At 36.6% G+C, this 24,568-nt stretch overlaps 1 protein-coding gene across 7 annotated transcripts in view; it reads left to right on the plus strand.

Annotated features, from left to right (window-relative positions):
• The window catches only part of IPO11 (importin 11), a 205,453-nt gene that overhangs the window by 79,471 nt on the left and 101,414 nt on the right, over positions 1 to 24,568 (plus strand). For all 7 annotated transcript variants that reach the window (XR_015148847.1, XM_086361893.1, XM_086361894.1 and 4 more), the window contains 5 exons: positions 6,222 to 6,255; positions 6,464 to 6,504; positions 7,720 to 7,836; positions 12,857 to 12,970; positions 21,983 to 22,098. Coding sequence is in view for 5 of the 7 variants with exons in the window: in XM_086361893.1 (XP_086218019.1) it covers positions 6,222 to 6,255; positions 6,464 to 6,504; positions 7,720 to 7,836; positions 12,857 to 12,970; positions 21,983 to 22,098 (422 nt within the window). In the remaining 2 variants the exon portion in view is untranslated. The remainder of the gene's footprint in view (positions 1 to 6,221; positions 6,256 to 6,463; positions 6,505 to 7,719; positions 7,837 to 12,856; positions 12,971 to 21,982; positions 22,099 to 24,568) is intronic.

Below are 24,568 nucleotides of genomic sequence, written 5' to 3' on the forward strand. Positions count from 1 at the left end.
TTTTCTTGAAATGAGTAAATGGAAGGTTTTTTTTTTTTTTTTAATCCTTTTAGGAAACTTATTTACATGCATGTTTCAGAATAAATACATTAAAATATTGTAATTCAGTGATCTTGACTTTATTGCAGAATAGAATAAAAACAGTACCGTAGTAGTACCAAGTAGTAAAAGAGCCAGTGAGTAGGATAATATTATTCATATTAATGTATCTCTTATGCCTAGCATGGGGTCAGAAAAATAGAAAATATTTAATGAAACAGTTGAGATAAGGATAAAAGATTATAAAGTTATTACTCTGTTTCTCTTCAGCAGAGAAATAGAATCTATTTCAAAATTATTCTCTCATGTCTGTCTTACATTTTCCTGATGGTTTAAGTCCCTGAGACACTGCCATTTCTTTGGGTCCCAGCACCTTGCTCACTGCGTTAGTGTGTAAAATTCCCTGCACTGCTGTGGGCAGGCTGTGGTAGGGGTCAAGCACTAGGTTCCTCCAAGCCTGGACCTCAGCTCAACCACCGTGACAGTTAACGTGAAGGCTTGTTCTCATGCTGCTCATGGCAGTGTCTAGTTACTCTTGCCTTTATGTGGCAACCAGTCTTCTTTGGAAGCAGTGTTAACTTGTGGTTCCTTGTTCATTTCTCTGTTGCTGTCATGCTTCTCTGGAATCCTTCCAATGATTCTGATGGCTTGGTGGCTCTTGTTTGCTCCCGTATGGAATTAGTTTGTTATCTTTTTAGAAGTTTTTTCATGTCTTAGATGAAGGTGTAGGGTAGACTCAGGCTGAGTTCACAGTCTGGATCTGGTTCTCTCCCTCAGAGGTCTATGTCTTGTGTGTGAAAATTCATGTTTAGAGTCTGGTTAAGGGAAAATTTTGTTTGTTTTGTTTCATTTTCTTGCATTTATTTATTGATCTGTGTGTTAGAAATTGTCTTAGACTCTCTTCTGCCCATCTTCTATCTGATTCCCCTACTCTTCAATCTAGAAATTCAGGTTCTGACTTTCTCCTCCCATAACTTGTGAATTGCTGCAAAATTCATTGTCCCTATGCAATAAGTGCTTCCTATTTCTTCTATAGCTCAGGGAGAGCTAATTTTGTTTTTATTTGTGTTTGTCATTTTAAGTGCTCTTTTTTTTTTTTTTTTTTTAAAGCTGTGTGTTCTTTTCTTCCCCTTTATGATCTGACTTCCTATTCTTGTAGTTAAAGTGCAGGCAAGTCATCATGACTCGTTTTATCTTTTTCTCTGTGTGGAATACTGCACTGACTTCTCTTTGTTAGGAGGGAAAACACATTTAATTTTCATTCAGGTATCTCTTTCCTATACTTATGTGTGTAAATGTCATTGTTGTGGGTAACGTGCATCTCTGGTCCTTTTGTGGAGGAAGATGAATGAAGATTTAAGGATAAGTTGCTGCTGGCAGTTTGAGTTCCTTTGGGTGGGGCATGTTTCATGTCCTGTTGTTTGTGAATTAAATTACTGCCACAGTGCCAGTTGTATGCCTCACAATGTACTAAATACCGACAATTTGAAGATCTAGAAATAGTTCATGTTCTCAAGGGAATTATCCTGTTCTTAAGCTCTTCATATTAGCCATTTTTATTAATAATTATTTATTATCTGGGTGTTTTTTGATAACAAGCTAAGTGTATTGTTCTTGTTCAGTTGCTTAGTTGTGTCCCACTCTTTGCAACCCCATGTTCTGCAGCACAGCAGGCTTCCCTGTCTTTCACTGTCTCCCAGAGTTTGCTCAAATTCATGTCCATTGAGTCAGTGATGCTGTCTAACCATGTCATCCTCTGCCACCCTCTTTTCCTTTTGCCTTCAGTCTTTCCTAGCATCAGGGTCTTTTCCAGTGAGTTGGCCTTTCACATTAGGTGGCCAAAATATTGGAGCTTTAGCATCAGTCCTTCCAATGAATATTTAGGGTTGATTTCCTTTCAGATTGACTGGATTGATCTCCTTGCAGTCCAGGGGACTCTCAAATCCTCTGCAGCATCACAGTTCAGAAGCATCAATTCTTCAGTGCTCAGCCTTCTTTATGGTCCAACTCTCACATCTGTACTTGAGTACTGAAAAACTATAGCTTTGACTATATGGGCTTTTGTCGGCAGAGTGACATCTTTGCTTCCTAGTGTGTTATCTAGGCCTGTCATAGTTTTCCTTCCAAGGAGCAAACATCTTTTAATTTCATGGCTGCAGTCACCATCAGCAGTGATTTTGGTGTCCAAGAAAATAAAATCTGTCATTGCTTCTACTTTTACCCCTTCTATTTCCCATGAAGTGATGGGACCAGATGCCATGAACTTCATTTTTTGAATGTTGAGTTTTACACCAGCTTTTTCATTCCCCCTCCCCCTTTCACTCTCATCAAGCAAGGCTCTTTAGTTCCTCTTTGCTTTCTGCCATTAGAATGGTATCATCTGCATATCTGAATTTGTTATTATTTCTCCTGGCATTCTTAATTCTAGCCTGTGATTCATCTAGCCCAGCACTTCTCATGATGTACTCTGCATATAAGTTAAGTAAACAGAGTGGCAATATACAGCCTTGCAGTCCAAGGGACTCTCAAGTCTTCTGCAGCACCACAATTCAGAGGCATCAATTCTTTGGCACTCAGCCTTCTTTATAGTCCAACTCTCACATCCGTACGTAACTACTGAAAAACTACAACTTTGACTGTATGTGTTTTGGTCAGCAGAGTGATATCTCTGCTTCTTAATACTCCTTTCCCAATTTTGAACCAGTCTGTTGTTCTCTATTTGGTTCTAACTGTTGCTTCTTGACCTGCATACAGGTTTCTCAGGAGACAGGTAAGGTGGTCTGGTACTCCCATCTCTTTAAGAAAGTTCCACAGTTTGTTGTGCTCTATACAATCAAAGGCTTTAGGATAGTCATGAAGCAGGAGTAGATGTTTTTCTGGAATTCCCTTGCATCCTCTGTAATCCAGTGAATGTTGGCAGCTTGATCTCTAGTTCCTATGCCTTTTCTAAACTCAGCTTGTTCATCTGGAAGTTCTTGGTTCACATACTCCTGAAGCCTAGTTTGAAGGATTTTGAGCATAACCTTACTAGCATGTGAAATGAGCACAATTCTGTGGTAGTTTGAACATTCTTTGGCATTACCCTTCTTTGGGACTGGAATGAAAACTGACCATTTTCAGGTCTGTGGCCCCTGCTGAGTTTTACAAATTAGCGGACATATTGAGTGCAGTACTTTAACAGCAACATCTTTTAGCATTTGAAATAGCTCAGCTGGAATTCCACCATCTCTACTAGCTTTGTTTGTAGTAATGCTTCCTAAGGCTTATTTGACTTCACCCTCCAGAATGCCTGGCTCTAGGTGAGTGACCACACCATCGTAGTTATCTGGGTCACTAAGACCTTTTTTGTATAGTTCTGTGTATTCTTGCCACCATAATCTCTACTGTTTCTGTTAGGTCCTTGCCATTTCTGTCCTTTATCATGCCCACCCTTGCATAAAATGTTCCCTTGATGTCTCCAGTTTTTTTGAAGAGATCGCCGGTCTTCCCCAGTCTCTTGTTTTCTTCTACTTCTTTGCACTGTTCATTTAAGAAGGCCTTCTTGTCTCTCCTCGCTGTTCTCTGGAACTCTGCGTTCACTTGGGTGTATCTTTCCCTTTCTCCCTTGCTTTTTGCTTATCTTCTTTCCTCAGCTCCTCAGACAACTATTTTGCCTTCTTGGGTCTCTTTCTTGGGGATGGTTTTGGTCACCGCCTTCTGTACATTGTTACAAGCCTCCTTCTACAGTTCTGCAGGCACTCTGTCTACCAGAGCTAACACCTTGAATCTATTCGTAACCTCCACTGTATAATCTTAAGGGATTTGATACAGGTCATACCTGAATGGCCGAGTGGTTTTTCCTAGTGTATTCAGTTGAAGCCTGAATTTTCAATAAGGAGCTCATGACTTGAGCCACAGTCAGCTCCCTGTCTTGTTTTTGCTGACTGTGTAGAGCTTCTCTGTCTTCGGCTGCAAAGAATATAAATCAGTCTGATTTCAGTATTGACCATTTGGTGATGTCCATGTATAGAGTGGTCTCTTGTGTTGTTGGAAAAAAGGTGTTTTCTATGACCAGTTCATTCTCTTGGTAGAATTCTGTTAGCCTTTGCCCTCTTCATTTTGGCCAAACTTGCATGGTAGTCCAGGTATCTCTTGACTTCCTGCTTTTGCATTTCAAACTCCTGTGATGAAAAGGACATCTTTTTTTTTTTTTTGGTGTTAGTTCTAGAAGGTCTCATAGGTCTTTGTAGAACTGGTTAACTTCACCTTCTTTGGCATCAGTGGTAGGGGCATAGGCTTGGATTACTGTGACGTTGAATGGCTTGCCTTGGATATCAACTGAGATCATTCTGTCCATTTTGAGACTGCACCCAGTTACTTCGTTTCAGACTCTTCTGTTGACTCTGAGGGCTGCTCCATTTCTTCCAAGGGATTCTTGCCCACAGGAATGGATATAATGGTCATCTGAATTAAGTTCATCCATTCCCGTCCATTTCAGTTCACTAATTTATTTCACTGATTGATGGACTAAGATGTCAGTGTTCACTCTTGCCATCTCCTGCTTATATCCAAATTTACCTTGCCTCATGGACCTGACATTCCAGATTCCTATGCAGTATTGTTTTTTACAGCATCATCACACATCCGCAACTGAACATTGTTTCTGCTTTGGCCCTGTCACTTCATATTTTCTGGAGCTGTTCATAATTGCCCTCCACTTTTCCCCAGTAGCATATTGGACACCTTCTGACTTGGGGGACTCATTTTGTAGTGTCGTATCTTTTTGCCTTTTCATACTGTTCATGAGGTTCTTGTGGTAAGAATAGTGGAGTGGTTTGCCATTCCTTTCTCCAGCAAACCATGTTTTGTCAGAACTCTTCACTATGACTTGTCCGTCTTGGGTGACCCTGCATGGCGTGGCTCACAGCTGCACTGCGTTAGGCAAGCCCCTTCGTCAAGACAGGGTTGTGATCCAGGAAGAGGAGTGTGTCTTCCTCAACTCTTTCTACAACACCCAACACAATGCTTGGGAGAAATAGTTCCTTGTTGAATGTTTTTAATTGCATGAGTATGTCATGTTTTCATTAGGTCATTTCAGAGTAGAACACTTGGCATAGTGCTTTATGTATATTGGATAATCAGCACATTTGTTAAATCATTTAAAAATCTAGAAATGTTCATGTTACTTTTAGAAACAATGAAAAAAGAAAAAGCAGATGAGAAAGCGCCTGCACACTAGGTTCTTAGAATCTAGAGTAGTTAACTAATTTGATGAACATGACTAGTAAGCACCTCAAGTCCTCAGAAGTTCCTGTAAAATGATCAAAACTGTTTCTTTGTAGAAAATGACTGCAAAGGAAAAACCAATTGCTATTACAGGTGTGGAAAGTAACAGCATCTAAAAAAGTAAAGGCTCTTGTTGAGGAGATTAAAATTTTAGATACATTATTTTGCAGAGTAGCATGTAGAATTTAATGATGGCTTGAGTTTGTGTTACTTGATGTGGAAATGGAGTGCAGTAGCCTGTGCCATTTAGCTGGCCGAGTCACAGGTAAAACCTGAAAGGAAATGTAGAATATGCTGTCATGATATGATTTTCCCAGGTAACATGCTGATACACACACAAAAATGTGATTTGGCAAGGTCAAGAGCTTGTACAAAGCTCTTGTGAACTTTGAGGTTTAGAAAATGGCAGACTTTATCTTTTGGTTGTTTCAAGAACTTCCTGTAATTGAGGTTACAAGTGGCGGTTTGTGTTCTTTTCCTCCTCCCCCTTCTTCCTTCTCTTCTCCCTGCTCCATCTTCACTTAACATCCTCCAGCTTCCCGAGGCCCGCCCTGTTTTCCTGCTTCTCTTCTCTGCTTCTCAACTTGCTCTTTCCCTCTGGCATCATCTTCACAATCTTTTCTCTCAGTCTCACAGTCTCTACAGATTTATGGAAAATTATTTTTCTTCCTCGAGTACAGACTGGATTAAGCAAATCATGGTTAACTGAGAAGGGTGGGAAATGATAAAATTTTTCTTTTTAGCCCTTGCTTGCAAAGGAGAATATCTTTTTATTTCTAGATATTAATGTACCTTGTAACTTTAATATTAACAAAAAGAATAGAAAAGTGATATGTGATACATTTTTTTCTCATTCTTATTAATGATATTTACTAATTCCAGAATGATTCAAATTTCACAATATGCTTTCTTTTTAGGTCCGTATTGAAACAGCTACAACTCTGAAATTAAATATCCTTTAATATTCTAAGAATACTTCACTGCAAGGGATTTTAGCAATACTTTAAAATTAATTATTTTTAAAACATAATTTATGACATAGTTTAAAATGTAATTTTTGATTGGTTTGTTATATTTGGTTTTTACATATATTTTATCCTGATATATTTCATATATTCTCAATTTCATGTATTCTCAGTATTCCTTAACCGCTCTTCACCTGTTGATGATTTTGAGTTTAGAACAGATCAGTTTCTGCCGGTAAGAATATTTATTTCAGGTTTTATAAAAATTTATGCTTATGTCTTTTGAATATTGTGTTATTTTATAGCTGAAATTGTGTGTATCTATTATTTAGTAAAGCTGCTTTCAAAAGTATATTTAGATTATTTTGGAAGTGATTGCTTTTATTGGTAACTTTAGTTTCAGTAATTCTGTTTGTTTTGTTTCATTATCTTGTTATCCATTTTAGAGTTGACTGCTGCACTTTCTGTTCTCACTAGTGTAAGACATCTCATTTCATATCCGTCTGTTACTCTGCATCCTAGGTCATCCCCCTCTGTTGTCTGTGTATGTATGTCTGTCCTTACCTGAAAAGCACAATACCTAGTCTTATTCTTTTCTTTCCCTTCACTCAACCCTCAGCACCTGTTTTGTTTCCACATAGTTGTCACTCAGTAAACACTTGTTAAATATGTCAGTATGATTGGGGCCTTAGTGTTTGCTTTTCTTGAGAGGACTAGACAAGAAAACTTTATGGTAAAATATCTGCCTATATTTCTTATGGGGTCATAAATGGGTACACTTGGAGAGCAGAAAGGTTTCTTTAATAGAAGAATCACTTAATGCTTTTCATGAAAGAAAGATGTTTTACCAATCTGTTTAAAAGTGAATCAAATATCTGAAAGAGCAAACGTTTCTGTCTCTGACATCCTGTGATTTGCTAATTTCTACTATAATTTTCACGATGTAGAAGTTAAAAGCCAGACATAGGTTTTTTGTTTTCTGTTTCCTAATCAGAAACATTCTGTTGCACGTATAATTACAAGTATTTGTCTATAAAAATTTATATCAGAAAGCTGGTATGTGAGTGCAGTAATGGCGTTCCTCTTGCTATAATGAGTGGACTTTGCAAAACAACAGGCGTATTGGAAAAGAAGTGACAAAGGACTTTTAAAAGTTGAATTAGCTGTATAAACTTTAAACACAGAAACTTCAAACACACTTTTTCTCTGAAGACATTTGTGGATGAATTAAATTTGAAAATGGGCACATTTAACAGCAATAAAGAATAAGATCACTGTCCTAAATATTGACAACTTAACCAATTTGAAGTTGTATAGGTAATGCTAAGGTTTTGTCTATTTGTCTTTTATTTCTTTGCTATTATGACTTAATTTTACTTCTTATTTCTGTCTTTACGTGAAGGTTTTTTACATTTCTGTACCAAACTTTTATTTTTTCTTTTACTTACAGTATTTGGAAACCATGTTCACACTACTCTTTCAGTTACTTCAGCAAGTTACAGAATGTGACACAAAGATGCATGTTTTACATGTCCTTTCTTGTGTGATTGAAAGAGTCAACGTGCAGGTAATTTTGTCGTAAACATGAAAATAAATGTTAGAGAAATGTGTAGAGTACATGTAGAATTCGTTAACATCTTTGCTTTGTACACATTGTTTAAGTGTTAAAACATTCATTAAAATGGTTCTATTAGGTTGTGATTTCAGTTCTGTATCAAAATTGACTTTTATACTTGGCGTTTTTAAAAAATGACCTAAGAAAATGAAAAGATAAAAAATTGGATCAACAATGTAGTGTTGTTTGTTAGAAAGCAAAATTATATATCTTTTAGAAAATTCAGTTTATTTTGAATAATACTTTTTACAATTTAATATGTTTGAGTGCATACTCACCAAGGTCAGTCAGCAAATACAAATATTCTCAGAAATCTGTTGTTTGTACCTTAAAGACTGAGTGTGTTTCATAGTCTAGGCCATGTTATATCCATCACTGGTTTAATGTAAAAATAATATGTAAAGTTTTTAACAGTAAATTATTATTTAATTGTATTCAGCTTCCTTTATCACTCCTAATGTTTGTGAAAAATTGATAATCCAGGAACCACACTGTAATTATCCTATAATTTCTTATATCCAAGTTTACACTGCATATTTTTATTTGAAAAGTGCTGAATAAATCTGTGAGATATTAATTAGGAAAAGATAACTGAATTTAAGTCCACAGTCCTGGAGTCTGCTCCTGAATCTATTAGTAAATTCTGACACCTTGAACCTGCTTATTAATTCTAAAGTAATTGATGAGAATTGCTATCAGTTATTGAGTAATGACAAGTTTCCAACTCCTGTGCCAGGTGATTTGCATGTATTTCTCATTTAATCCTTAAAAAAACCTTTGTGTGGGAATTAGAATTCATTATCTCGAACAATTTGAGGCTTCAAGAAATATGCCAAAGTTCAGACAGTTTAGTGGCATTGATAATATTCAAACTCATCGTTAACCTTCTCACTGGTAGTTCAGCTGGTAAAGAATCTGCCTGCAATGCAGGAGACCCAGGTTCAATCTCTGGGTCGGGAAGCTCCCCTGGAGAAGGGAATGGCAACCCATTCCAGTATTCTTTCCTGGAGAATCCCATGAGCAGAGGAGTCTGGCAGGCTGTAGTCCATAGAGTCACAAACAGTTGGACATGACTGAACAACTAACACTAACCGACTAACTGAACTCAACATTATATTGATGTAACAGAGTTGCAGTTTTGAGTGACCATTAATCATTTTGAGCAGATTTGAGTCCTGGTGTCTAAAAGTAGTAATATCTTAAAATTTTTTAACACTTGTGTTTCTTATTACATTAATTACATTATTTCATTTTGATACTGGTTTATCAATAACATTGAGAGAATTTGGTCATTGAGACTGTGTTTTAAACTTATTTCAAGTCCCTGTCTCTGCTCTTTGGCTTGGACATGGTCTTGAACCTTGAGTCCTCATGTATAAAATGGTAAAGATAAAGATTACTCTCAAGGATTCCTGAGTATAAACTTATCACAGATATTTAATATTAAATGTTCAATATGCAGATTACTATACAATTGCAATAAATTATTTTAAAATTGATTATATTGTAGAAGCAAGATTTACAGTTTTTAAAATAATCTTATTTAGACACCATCTGGCTAATGGGAATTTCTTAAAGAAGGTTTTTTTTTTCTTTTTGTAGAAATGAATTTTCTTACCCCATCTCCCCAAACTGCTAAACCTTTTCCCACATAAGTTTAACATTACTCTTGCTTCAGTTCAGTTCAGTTCAGTCGCTCAGTCATGTCCGACTCTTTGTGACCCCATGAATTGCAGCACACCAGGCCTCCCTGTCCATCACCATCTCCTGGAGTTCACTCAAACTCACATCCATCGAGTCAGTGATGCCATCCAGCCATCTCATCCTCTGTTGTCCCCTTCTCCTCCTGCCCCCAATCCCTCCCAGCATCAGAGTCTTTTCCAATGAGTCAACTCTTTGCATGAGGTGGCCAAAGTACTGGAGTTTCAGCTTTAACATCATTCCTTGCAAAGAAATCCCAGGGCTGATCTCCTTCAGAATGGACTGGTTGGATGTCCTTGCAGTCCAAGGGACTCTCAAGAGTCTTCTCCAACACCACAGTTCAAAAGCATCAATTCTTCGGCACTCAGCCTTCTTCACAGTCCAACTCTCACATCCATACATGACCACTGGAAAAACCATAGCCTTGACCAGCAGACCTTTGTTGGCAAAGTAATGTCTCTGCTTTTGAATACGCTATCTAGGTCATGCTTAGTAAATTTAAAAATGCTTTTGTTTCTATCCATGGTTATCTTTCACAGCACAAATAGTCTAAGCAGCTCATATGTCTATATCATTAGTAAATAAGATATAGTTATCCTATTAGTACTTTTTGTTTTTAGAACGTGAATAGGAAAGGGTTATGAAAAACGTTTTCAGGAAAAACATTTTCTTGTGTTAACCTTTGAATAACACCATCACTTGAATATCCTTCAGGTATCATTTGTATATAAATATGATTTTTGTCTACTAGATTGCAAACATTTTGAACCCTCTTACAGCGGTACTTTCTGACACATAACAGTTTTTGAAGTTTTAGGGAAGTCACCATCTTTATACCATAGCTTGAAATTTTTTGAAGATTATATTTCTTTTTTTTTTTTTAAAGTAATTGAAAACCTGTAAGTAAATTATTCCAGTTCAGGGATTCTGTAAATACACAGTCAGGAAAAAAATGTGTTAATCATCAAGTAAGATGTCAGGTAAGCAGTCTTTGGACTTAAGCATTTCTGAAGGAAAAGAACAAAATTAAAAATTAAAGAGCCAGTGTGAAATGTTAAATATTCTGTTGAAAGTGTTAGCTAAAATGAGATGTTAATAGAGACTTACTTTTTAAATTCCCTTGCAAATGGAACCTTTGTTAAACCATTTGTTAGTCTGTCACATATTCGAGTTTCAGTTGATTTTCTAATGTGTTATGAATGAAAGTGGGTATAATCCTGTGTGGGAATGAACTCATAAGACTGTAATGCTCATAGTAGAGCCCCCCCCCCCCCCCATTCTATTTTTTGGAGTAGAAGTGCCAAAAGATGAGTACTCTCATCTCAGTTGTGTTACACTCGTGGTTCACTTTCTGTTGTGGGATATTTAGCCTGATATCTATAAAACATTCTTAATTCCATGTGTTTTTTTTAATGTTATTTAAATAACTGATCATTGGTCTACCCAAAACACATAATCACTTTAAGAAATGTTTATAGTATTTTTTTTCCTTTTACATGTTTTCACTGAAAAGTTTTAAATATGCAGACATGTTGTAGTAAATCACTACCCATATATTCCTCATGTCATTTCATCACAACACTTTACCTTAGTATATTAGACCTCTCCTTCTGAATCATAATCATCATTAGATTCAGAGAACTTAACATTGATGTAGTGCTGTATTCTGATGTCAAGTCCATATTCAGGTTTTCTCAGTTGCCCCAATAATTTATTTTTTTACCTCTCCCCTCCTAACCTAAGGAAATGTGTTTGGCTCTCACGTCATCACTTTGTTTGCTAATCGCCAGCCCCTTTTTAAAATCTTTTACAACACTGAATCTATGATTGATTTTTAAAATAGTGTCTTTGAAACATTGATTTTAATTTAGAGCATATTCTAATGAACAACTGAGACTGGGATATAAATATTTCATGACTTTCAAATGTAATTGGGTGCTTGGTTGTATTATTCACCCGGTCTATAATTCATAGCACATATTTCCTTTCTTCCATGCCTTGGAAGATATTCTGTTTAATTTGTTCAAAACCAGAACTTTCCTTATCAGTAAAACATGCTGTTTTTAGTTGAATATGAATGCATTAGTTACTCTGAAACCTGTTTTATGTATTAACTGGTCTGCCTTTATAAGTTAATTGGAGGGATCTTTGAGATTGAGCACTTAGCAAAATTAAGTGCTCAATAAATGTCTGTTAAAATAATATTCAGAATTGGATACGTGAAGAGTCTCTTAATATTTATTCAGTTTTATCTCACTGAAATATTTGGGCAAATATTTAACTTCTTATCTTTCTGCATCTCCTCTCCTAAACCTGGGGAACAAATCTGAGAGATTTTTTTTTGTGTGTAGTATACACTATACTTTAGTGTATGATGTTTTATAAGCAGAATAGAGAAACCTTTACTGTTTCTGGGAGCAGTTTTTTTGTTTTAATTATTGGAGTATAATGCTTTACAATATTGTGTTAGTTTCTGCTGTATAACAAAGTGAATCAGCCATATGTATGGGAGAAATTTTTAATTTTTAATCCTGGGGATTGATAGTACTGAAACTGTGAAACTCTAGTGTTTTATCACCAAGTGTACGCTCATCAGATCAGTTCTAAATACAGGGTGGCTGTAGGCTGAAACCTGGAGCGCAGTTTCCAGGTTCTGTGTGGAATCAGGTTCCATTTTATTTTCCAAAAATCTCACTATCAAGCCGTGGTGTGTGTGATGTAGGGGATATTTTTTAAAACTGGTGAAGTTAATCCATGTTGGGGTTAACAGTTTTATCCTTTGAAAAGGATTAAGGGTTCATATGCTTACCTTTATAGCCTCTGCTTTTTGGTGCCTGGTCTTCAAGGCCTGATACTTGAAAGATGCCATTTGGTAATGGTTGAATGAATGAGGAAATGCTGACTCTTTTAAAAACATTATAATTCCCAATTATATAAGTTGTTTCATTAAAAAGAACCAGGATATAACAGCATTTTTTATTAAGTAATTTCTATTAAAGAAATAACAGGCGTCAGTATGTTGTTTTATATTCCTAAATTTTATTTCAGCCAATAAATTTGCTGCTTGTTTAAAATTATTTAAAAATATTTACCCTGGAGCTCTGTGTCTCTATATACTATTGAATTTATCTTTAAAAGGATGTATACTTAATACATTACATCCAGTAAACCGTTTGCTACCTGTGACCTAATAGGTCTGTCAGTGTTTCTGAAATAAGTCGCCTTCTTTACTAACCCAGCTCTGCTGCTTCCTCTGCTTCTGTTGTGATAGATACGACCGTATGTAGGATGTTTGGTACAGTATTTGCCTCTTCTTTGGAAGCAGAGTGAAGAGCACAATATGTTGAGGTGTGCTATTCTGACAACACTTATTCATCTTGTTCAGGTAAGTTTCTTCTCCACAGTTTCTAGTTCAGTTTTTTTTTTCTCCTTCTTTAAATTTTTTTTGCTATTTTCATGTGATTGATGTTAGTGGCAGTAAAAGACCTCACATTATTCTTGTTCATGTGTGATCTACACCATTTAAAAACACTTTTTTTATATTCACTATGAGCACTTTTTGACATTTAAAAAAATATTCTCTATGTTTAAAAGACAATTTCTTTCATTAGAGGTGGTTGTCCCCAGAGAAGGTAGACTTGTGATTTTTACAGTCAGTTGTTTTTTGCATGTAGTTTCCTTGGTATTCAGGGCTCTTCTGTATAAACTGACTCTCCATTTTCACTTAATTTAAAGTAAAAACTTTCCTTTCATATGTTGGGAAGACAGAAAAACAGGTAAGTTGCCTTTGAGGGAAGGAGTTAATTTGATATTTGATATCTTGACTTTGAGGTATGGGGATGTGCAGCAGGTTGAGAGAACCCTAAAATTTCAGAGAGAGAGAGTTGGAGCTGCAGTTCTCATTTGAACTGTTAGGGTGGATTAAGGTCTGATGGTATGAGAATGGAGAGGGAAGCACTTAATGAGAATATCTGTCTGTAGGGATGCACAAGTGACTTTTATTGCTCTTGCTGCAAAAGTTGATAGATTTTTTCCAATGGGGAGATCTCTTTCAAAATTAAGAATTAGTACTCTAAAATGTTCCAATAAGTTGAACTAATATTATTATTATTATTATTTTTAAAAAAAACCCTTTTCAGTCACCTTGAAACATAAACTTATTCTTTCACCAAATTTTTATGGTTGAGTTTTATAGTTATAAATTTCTATCTGAGGCAGTTTTAGATACATGGATAGTGATACAAAAAAAATTTTTTTTTAAGCACTTTTGTCTATCCTTTAATTCTTGTGATTATCCTGAAAAATTATATCCCTTTAATAAATGAGAATACAAATGCTAATAGAAGGTTAGCAGTTAGTCTGAGATTGTTCATGTAAGTGTCAGAGCAGAGAGTGATCCTCATGTCTTTTGCCTTATATCTCTGCCAAATGTGTTTTTAGACTCAACTTGAGATTTTTGTGAAGGAGGTATGCTCTTCAAGCAGTGTTACCTTAGGAAATCTTAGGAAGCTATAGTAACTTGCGGGAAATGCTTGGAGTCTATAGGACCTTTTCCTTTAATTGTGACACCCTGGGTATGTATAGGCCAGTGGTACAAGTTTTTAGCTAAGTAATCGTGTGCCCTTGGAGAAAACATACAATGTTTAACATTAAAAATGAGAATACCTTAAAATAAGATTTTCAGTCATTTGAGAAAGTTATATAATTATTAGGGTTATTGGTAAGTTTCCTTTCATGGAATTTGTTGCATCTTTCAACTATCATTTTTATTTATTTATTGAAATTTAGTAGACATATTAGTATAAGTATTTGTTTTTATTTTTGTTTTCCTTCTTAAAATTCTAGGAACCTAGACTGATAGTCTCTCTGACTGAGGAGTTTAATAATGAATGAAAATAAACTTTCTCGCCTGCAGTAGTTTTGCCTCAGTGGAAGTAGGCATTCATTTATTTGATAAATACGTTTTTGAACACCTGCAATATGCAATACATGGTACTAGGCACTGGGAAACAGAAATGAATAGGACAAGCTTTCTGTGAATGTGGTTGTCTAGGGGAAGACTGAACAGCTAAGTGCTCTTTGAGCAGTAAGGACAGAGTGCTGTGGGGCACTTGGTGGGTTACTTGTCTGAGACTGGAAGACCTCACATGGGTCATCAGAGAAGTCTTCCTTCAGAGGTGATACCCAAATAGTGTATCATTATCTCTTGACCTCCCTGTATAGAAGATGAGGATTTAATTTTCATTTTCCTGGGTATGACTCCTATCCTTCAAGCCTCCCAATATAGTTATAGTTTAAATTAGGTCACTATTTAGTGTTTGTATGACTTCATACACGGAGTTCATATATAAAGAATGTTGAAGTCATATATCATTATATACGGCTAATTTTCTATCCTATATAACCATCCACCTAATCTCCACTCCTATATTAATAATTGTTTGCTTAGTTTATTATAACTTTTCCGTTACTGTGCAGCAAATTACCACAGATGTAAAGGAATAAAATGGCATTCTAAATACCTCATAGTTCTGTAGGTCAGAGGTCGAGCACAACATTTTGTACTCTTTGATCAGTCTGATAGCCTGAAATTGATATGCTGCCAGACTAAATTCCTCTGGAGGCTTCAAGGAAAATTTTTCTTTACATTCAGTCAGCTTATTGGGAGAATTCAGTTCCTTGGTCTGTAGCACTAAAATCCCAGATTACTTGCTGGCTGTCAGCTGAAAGTGAAAGTGAAAGTTGCTCAATCGTGTCTGACTCTTTGTGACCCTATGGACTGTAGCCTGCCAGGCTACCTTGGAATTCTCCAGGCCAGAATACTGGAGTGGGCAGCCATTCCCTTCTCCAGGGGATCTTCCTGACCCAGGAATCAAACCAGGGTCTCTTGGATTGCAGGCAGATTCTTTACCAACTGAGATACCAGGGAAGCCTTGGAGGCCCTCCAAGTCCCTAGAGTCCAGCCACATTCCTTGATCATGACCCCTTCCATCATTATCATCAGCAGTGGGGAAGTTCTTGGTTGTCAAATCCCCTCAGGTTTTGAATCTCTAACTTTCTTTCATGCAGCTAGCTAAAGAAAACTCTTTTAAAGGGTTCATGTGGTTAGGTCAGGCTAATCTGTATAATTTTCTTATTATAAGATCATTCAATTTGAGACCTTAGTCATATCTGGAAAGTAATATCTAAATTAGCATTTGATTGAATAACTGGGGAATGGTCTGTGTACACTGAAGTTATGAAGTTAAGAATCATAGGTGGTCATCTGAGAATTCTGCCTGCTACATTTGAGCTTTCTGTGTAACTGAATCCATTCTGTCCACCTGTTATCTAAACATTCTCTCAGTATGTTCCCACACATCAGGTACTTTATTACTTTCATCATCTTGGAATCTGGAAAATTGATACAAGCTTTAGTATGCATTGGTTTTTACTCTGTGCTTGTTCATGGCTGTTATAACTGGATCCCCTTTCAGTGTCATCAGAAGGGTTCTTCTTGCCTATCCTTTCTGTAGGATGCCTGTTTTCTGTACCTGTCTTCTTCCTTGTTATGACTTCCTCTTTCTGCTGGAGCCCACGAATGTCTGTGGCATTCTGCAAAAGGTACTTGGGGGATAAATTTTGTCAAGATTTTGCATGTGTGAAAAATGCCTTAAAGTTTTCATGTTGACTAGTAGTTTGGCTGGGTGTAAAATTCTAAATTTACCCCTTGAGAGGCATTTTTAGTGTGTCTTCTAGCTTCTGGAGTTGCTCTTAGGAATCCTTAGCCATTTTAATTCTTGTTTTCTTGAATATGTCATCTCCTCTTTCCCTTTGGCAACTTATATGATCTCTGTGTTTCTATTTTCAATTTCATGATGATGTGGGTATATTTTCATTCCATTGTTCTGGACACTTGATGTATATTGCAAACTGGAAATTCATGTTCTTGGGTTCTAGATAACTCCATCACATTCTGTTGATTATTTCCACACTTTTGTGTTTTTCTTTTGTCTCTTTCTGAACTTCTTGTTGCTTAGATGATAGATGAATGACCCAGCCCTATATTTTTCTTCCTGTTCGTTTCTGCTTTTCCTTCTCTGCTGGGGTCCAGCCCCAGCAGGATCCAGGGGAACTCTCAGGATGAATGGCGTCGGCGAGAGAGACACGGGTCTTATAATGGACTGGAGAGGGATGACACGGGTCTTATAATGGACTGGGACCTGGTGGTCCGGGGTCAAAAATAAAAATAAAAAATAAAGAGAAAGAATAAGGGAGAGAGAAAGAGACTGATATTCCTTGGTTTACACAGAAAGCCAATAAAGTCCCTGACACGGGACTTGCTCTGTTCATGGAGGCCTCAGGCGCCCTCTCGGTGGGGTGAAGATGCAGAGCGCCTTCTCAATTGGGTGGAGACGCAGAGCACCTCCTCGATCGGGTCTTAGAAGCCTGGCAAAAATGAACTCAGAGGGCCTCTGTGCTCCAGGGAGTCAGCCTGAAAAAGAAAAGAGAGAGACAGAGAGAAAGAGAAAGAAAGACACGGAGACCAGAGCTCTGGTGAAGTGGGATCTGCAGCTTTATTTTCAAAAGGAACTTTTATACTCTGAGTTACACATTTCTCAAAGTAAAAGATACAGAGTCAGCTCAACATTCCATCAATTTTACCTTTATTGAAACCAGGATATTTTCTGTATACCTTTTCATAAACAAAGGTCTTATGTTATGTCTGGCTCTGTGGCCTGTTAACATTTCATGACTCTTCTGATAAAGGTTGATCAGCCAGAAACCTTGTTTTCCCTTGAAGTGTTTTTCTTTATTTCTCCCAGCCTCAGAAAGTACTAAATAAAGTTACAGTCTCACGGAGCAAAGGTGCAGTGGGTCACGACAAAGAAAGAACTTATTAGCTCAAAGGTCTGATGTGGTTAATACCAAGGCTACTACTTGTTTTTCTTACATTCCAACTACATTAACTAACGCACTCCCAGGTGCACAGTGGATAAGGGATATGGGAGCTTGGCAGCAAGCACTGGCCCAATAATGAAGCCTTTACCAGTACTGTTCTAATAATTTTTCATCCCTCAAAGGGCTCTATGCTCATTAGGACTTTTAGAATGCTTAGGCTTCCTGTGCCTTTCATGGTTGGGGAGTTGTGAGCAATTATGTGCGTTAGTTGCAAGAATATGGATAAACCTGCCAAGCAGGCTAAAAACTAGAGTCCTAAGTTGATTTTTTTTTCAGAGAAAGGTGGTCGGGGATAAGCCCCTGTTAATGTCAGAAGAGTTGGTAAAAGACATAATATAGTAAACAGTAGACAGACAGACTTTGGTTCTGGGGTAGATGCTCGGGCAGGTCCAGGGAGTCCCTTGAGTCCTGATCCGCCTTGCCTGTCAGGTCTCTTCCGCATGACCTTGTCATGGATGGGATCTCCTGTGCTGGCTCCCGGCACGTCTCTTTGTCCTTTTGCTCTACTTTCTGGGGAATTTTTTGAGCTTTATCTTTCAGTCTTTCTATTGAGCTTTTCTTCCCTGCTGTAATATTGTTAATGTCTATGAGTACTGTTTTTTAAATTAAAATTTTATTTATTTTTAATTGAAGTATAGTTGATTTATAGTATTAATTTCAGGTGTACAACATAGTCAATTCAATATTTATATAGATTATACTCCATTTGAAGTTATTACAAAATAATGGCTATATTTCTCTGTGCTGTGTCATGTATTCCTTGTTGATTACTTTATACCTGTTAGTTTGTGACTCTTAATCCCATAACCCTATTTGTCCTTCCCCACTCAAGGAGTTCTTTTCTGTATTGTTGAATAATCATTTTATATTTGTATACAATCATTTGTATACAGATACGGTCATTTGTATTGTTGAAAAATCATTTCATTTTTGTTTTCATGAATACAGTGTTTTATTCTAATAAGGATATTAACATTTTTCTAAGCTTTTATCTCTATATGTGGTCTCTGTTTCCTTCAGTCATGTCTGTTGATGTGATTGGTTGCCTGCTTTTTTTTTTTTTCTTGTGAAACTTTGAGGCATGCACAAAAGAAGGAAGAACAGTATAATGAATCCTTAGGTAACCATTTCCCTTCAAGAGCTGTATCAATATTTTGTCTGTATAAATTTTATATTTTAGAGTGGGCACTAAAAAGTTAATCAAAAGGATTGAATATATATGGGAAACTTGCTGATTGTGGGTTTTTTCTTTAAAATAGTCTAGTTGGAAGCTTTTTTTTTGTATGGAGCAAATGTTTTGGTTCTGTGATTCTGAGATCTTTCCTTAGTGAAAGATCCATCAGTCTTTTGCCCATTATATTATATCTCTGTTTTATATAGTATCCCTAGTCTTGATTACCTGATTGTCTCCTTGTCTTCAGATGCTTTGTTTTGCCTTACGAGAATAAAGGGCCAAATCTGTACTGATTAAAGAGGGCCAGTTGTTTGACTATGCACAAGGATGAGATCTTGTCATCAAATGTCTTTTAAAATACCTTCTACAGGTCCTATTACTTTTAATACTTCCCTCAGCTTCCCTTTCCAAAATACCTTGTGCTGTCAGTTCCCAAGTCTTTTGGAGTTTCTGTAGTGTACATCAGGTGGTTTCTTGCCCTTTTCCACTGCTGGCTTTGAGCTTTGGTTTTCTGAGTCTGCTAAATCAGTCTTTCTTTCCTGCTTCCAAAAATAAGTTGCTTTTATCTCTTCTTAAGCTGTCTTTGTACTTAAGAGTTCTAGGTCTTTAAAAACACATACTCCTATCTCCTTTTAGTGGATCTTGGGAGAGCACAGTAGTAAATGCACGTGTTAAGTCTATCAGCTTTCTCCAGATGCTAACATAGTGATTTCTTATACACAGTCATTTTGTATAGCTGCAGCACTGAGTATCACAGTTGGGTGTAAGGGCCTGTTCTTATTGTTGCCTAGTTGCTAAGTTATGTCTGATTCTTGCACCTCCATAGACTGTGGCCTGCCAGGCTCCTCTGTTCTTGGGATTTCCCAGGCAAGAATACTGGAGTGGATTGCCACTTGCTTCTCCAGAGGATTTTCCTGACCCAGGGATCAAACCCAAGTCTCCTGCATTGGCAGGAGGATTCTTCACCACTGAGCCACCAGGGAATCCTGAGGCCTGGTTAGGAAAGCATAAAGAATGTGTCTTGAAGTTCAGAGGAAGGTGTGTTATCATTTGTATTTTAGAAAGGTAATCAGTGCACCTGTGGGGACACTGGTTTGGAATGGAGTAAAACTAAGGTCAAAGAAATAGTTGGGAAGCTCTTCTGTTAACCGTGAAAGAGACGATGATGTGAAGTAAAGCCATGGAAAGAAGGGGGAACATTTGAGATAGAATTAAGGATTGCTTAGATTTGGGGTGAGGAGGAAGAAGCACAGAAGGTAGTTGTGGTATGATTTTTTGCTCCGTAGACAGTGGTTCATGTCACTTGAGTTAGGAAATGCAGGAACAGAAGCTATTTTTTAGGAAGATAGTGGATTGGTTCAGTGATTTACTTGAGAGTTTGAGATGCCTTCTGGTTGATAATTTCCTATGTCATAAAGAGTGTCTGGAGTTCAGAGGTTTGGGTTGGAGATAATAGATTTGGACATTATCAGCAAGTACAATGGCAACCCACTCCATACTCTTGCCTGGAAAATCCCAGGGATGGCAGAGCCTGGTGGGCTGCCGTCTTTGGGGTCGCACAGAGTCAGACACAACTGAAGTGACTTAACAGCAGTAGCAGCAAGTACAAATCACACGAGAAGAGAGCCAAAGACAGTACCCTGAGAAATACCACTTTTTAGAAAGTGTTGTTCTTTTCTCCCTGCTTAACTGTAACTATAATTGTAATTATTTCACAGAATTGTAGACATTGTTTTATAGTTACAGTTGTGGATTGAAAGTGTTCAAATTTACTTAAAGCTGCATATCTGACACATTCTGACACATTCTTCAACCCACTAGATTACAGAGCTAAATTTCTTGAAGCTTTAACTGAGAGAGTCTTTTATGTTTAGCAGTTACTTTAGTTTTGCTAATGCTAGCATTTTGTGCTCATTAAAATGTGCACTAAGTAAGTAGATTCTAACATTCCTAGGAAATATTAAGTCTATTGATATTAAAAAATGAACTTGATTAGTTTTCCTTAATTTTTTCCTTTTTGCGTTCTGTTAAGAATTGAGCTGTGGAGAGTGAAATTTAACTGAATTTTAAGGCCCAGTTTACTACTTTATTAAATGTGACATTTTTATAAATCTCTTCTTTGGAAAAATCTTTAATAAAGTCTATCAACCCTTGCATAGTTGTAGAAAGGCCCAAACTTAATGAATTTAAGAATAAACTTAGTGTATTTCCACTGAAGTATCTATATCCTGCTGATAAAATTTTGACTTTAAATATATGTGTGTGTCATTGAAAGAGGCATTCGTATACATTTTGTTGCTTTGTAATTATATATTATATTGACATCTGAATTATTTTCTAAGTGAGGAGATGTTTGATAGTTTGCTTGGTTTCCTTTCTTTGCTTATTAGATTGTAGAGATTATGAGTTAGAAATTGATTTTCTATCCTCTTATGTTCCTTTCAAAGTGCTTAGATTTAGTGTGATGCACTGAGTCAACCTCCATAAGACAATAATTAGTCAAACCAGAATTTTAAATTAAAATCTCCCTCTTCCTCCATCTTTGTTTTCTTATTAAAAAATTGGCATAAATTCTTCATTAAAAAATGCACACATTAAAAAAAAAACTCCTTTTACCCCTCCCAACATCCTTTTCCAACATCCATATTTAACTAGTGTCAACAGTTTTTTCTGTTTGCTCCCAAGAAACTTTTTTATGCGTATATCTTCATATCAGATATATAGCTATTAAAAAACTTTTTTGGCTTGTGAAATTGTTATACACCCTTCTTTTTAATCCCAATTTGTCATTATTTTTGAAATTGTTTTCATTCCATGCCTAATCCTTTTTCATGACTACTGAGTATTCTAGAATATGAAGGTATTATAATGTAGTTATCTTAACTGATGAACATTTAGATTAGGTTCTTTTTGACTGAGTTATTTAGTTGGGATAATTTGTAGAATTTAACACATCACTGTTTACACATCTTCAGTCATCATGGAAGGGAATATAAATATGTATATGAGAAATCTCTTAAAATGAACGTATATTTGTAACCTTGATGTATATGGTTTTACTACCATTAGGCAATTGAATATTTTTTTACTACTGATTTCCAATTGTAAACAGAACTAATTTTGTTTTAATAATGCTTATAATTAGAATCATCCTTTTAAAATCTGATTGATTGATTTTTTTAATAAATTGGTTTTAGGGCTTTTTTATATGATAGGTGATTTTTTTGGTGGGAGGCGGGACTTTAGATTATCTATGTTAAGTTTTATTTATACTTCCCATAGGGATTAGGAGCAGACAGCAAGAACCTGTACCCTTTCCTGCTCCCAGTTATTCAACTGAGTACAGATGTTTCCCAGCCTCCACATGTTTATCTTCTGGAAGATGGTTTAGAATTATGGTAAGAGGAAAAACTTGATACTGTGAATCTTATTTATTTATTTTCCTGGGCTTCCCTACTGATGCCAATAAAGCAGAGGTCATGTAACAGGGTTTAAAAGCTCAGCATTGAAAAACAGAAACATAAAGGCAGTTTCCCTGAACTGGGTAACATAGTAACTCCCACTTTTCTTGGCATCTGTCGCTCATTGTAGGCTTATAATAGTAAAAGTTAGAGAGGAAGTTTCAATAAGAACTCAGCTGCATTTCATCTTTTGGAATTTGGAATGTGAAATGAGGAATCTTGACCAAAACTAAAAATTGACATAAAAACCTCCACACTGTTAAATGGGATGTTTTGGGGGTTATTGAATTATTTTCAACTTCTTACTGCTTTACCCAGTAAATACTCGGATAAAATACCTCAGCCTCAGATATTAATGCTACTTAGTCTTGACTTAATATTTTACTGAGTATAGTAGTATATAGCGTTAAACAGTGAAAAACAATTGAACCCTGTTTCTGTGACATCTCAGCGCCACAAATTATGTAATGAATGAATTGCAGTTAAGTAAACACAGACTGAGCATTGACTAGAAATCTTTTTGCTTCATCTTACTGATGGCAGCAGTTTTCTTTGGGGCTGATCTACTTAAGATGTAGTTAACAATACAGGAAAGCTTTTAAAACTCCAATGTAAAAAACCTAGTATTGGAATTTAAAAAAGCAAGTCAAAGGAAGTATACATGGAACAAAGTGAACGTTTGTGGTGCCTCCCTCTGTCACTGCTCCCCCTCTCCTTCTCTTCCTTCCTTCAGTTTTCCTTGGGTATTTAGGAGTGAATAGTTTTTTGATTCTTAGAAATTGTTTTTGGTGCAAATGCTGAATGAATGGTCTGTAAACAACAGCAACAACAAATCAGAATACTAGATGAACAATTGTAAAACATAACTAGGTAGATACTTACTAATTTGCAATTTGTGTTTCTCATATTTTCTAGGTTATATTGTTTGAATTTAAATGACTTCTGGATGGTTTGATTGTGAACTAGCATGTGTTGGAGCCTTTTATATTCGTTTATTTTTATTTGTACAGCGTGGGTTACTCTAGATCAGAGGTTGGCAAACTTTTCCTGTAAAGGGGCAGATGGTAGGCTTCCTAGGCTTTGTCCTTTCTGTCCCAGAGATTCAGCTCTGCTGTTGTAGTGTCAGAGCAGTCATAGACAATATGTATACAGATGGTTTCAGTTGTGCTCCAGTAAGACAGCATTTATAAAAATAGGGTGTGGACTGGATTTGGCCCATGAGCTATAGTTTGCCAACTTCTACTCTAGATTACAAATTAAAACAGTAATCTCTGGCAAATAGATTCTTTTCTGTAAACATATATATTATTTATCAGAAAATGAAAAATATTATAGTAAAGAGGTAGACTCATATGTTTATCAATGTAATTACAGATCTAGTATATTAATGTGTTAGTGAAAGGTGTACACATTTTTTAAGGATTACATAAACAGATAATAGGAATGCATTGCTCCACTAATGGTAATTCCTTTTTTCCTAGCCTTTCATTGTATATAAACAAAATTAAATCATTGGGATGCATTTTAAAAGTTTATCAAATTTACTAATGCTGCTGCTGCTGCTGCTAAGTCGCTTCAGTCGTGTCCGACTCTGTGCGACCCCAGAGACGGCAACCCACAGGCTTCCCCGTCCCTGGGATTCTCCAGGCAAGAACACTGGAGTGGGTTGCCATTTCCTCCTCCAATGCATGAAAGTGAAAAGTGAAAGTGAAGTCGCTCAGTCGTGCCTGAGTCTTAGCGACCCCATGGACTGCAGCCTACCAGGCTCCTCCATCCATGGGATTTTCCAGGCAAGAGTACTGGAGTGGGGTGCCATTGCCTTCTCCGTTACTAATGCTGAGATACTTTAAAGAATCAAAGTATACATTTCTTAATGTAATTTTCTTAGGGGGCTAGAACTCCTATTTGGAATCAGTATCCCAAACTCCTCTATTTGGAACACAGGTAGGCAGTCCCGTGTACATACCGCAGCATTAGGTTTGCCATCATGTTCTGATGATTACATCTTTTCTTATCTGTGAAATGAGGAAAAATAATTTCTACCTCACTTGGTTGTGTGAGCATGAGATGCACATGATATATATGATTTATAAAGTCTGAGAATTGGTGAGGTTGCCTAGGAAGAAAAGGGCAGATAGAGAACATAGTGTTCTGGGCGGAATCCTGAAGAAAAAATTTTGAGGTTGCGTGAGAAGCTATCAGAGGAGGAAAACCAAGCCAAGAGAGAATATTTCTTAAAAGAGGGAATGGTTAATTATGTCAAATGTTGCTGATTGTCAGAGTAAGAGTAGTCCATAGTAAGGAGTCAAGGGAGATAATAGGAGGGGTTTCAGTGGAGTAGTGAGAACAGGAGGAGGAAGAGAGTAGACCGAAGAATAAATTGGAGTTAAGTGCAGCCTATGAGCAT

This window comes from Bos grunniens, chromosome 20 (assembly GCF_055505025.1).
Source record: "Bos grunniens cultivar Pamir isolate PY7600 chromosome 20, Bosgru_T2T1.0, whole genome shotgun sequence".
NCBI lineage: Eukaryota > Metazoa > Chordata > Mammalia > Artiodactyla > Bovidae > Bos > Bos grunniens.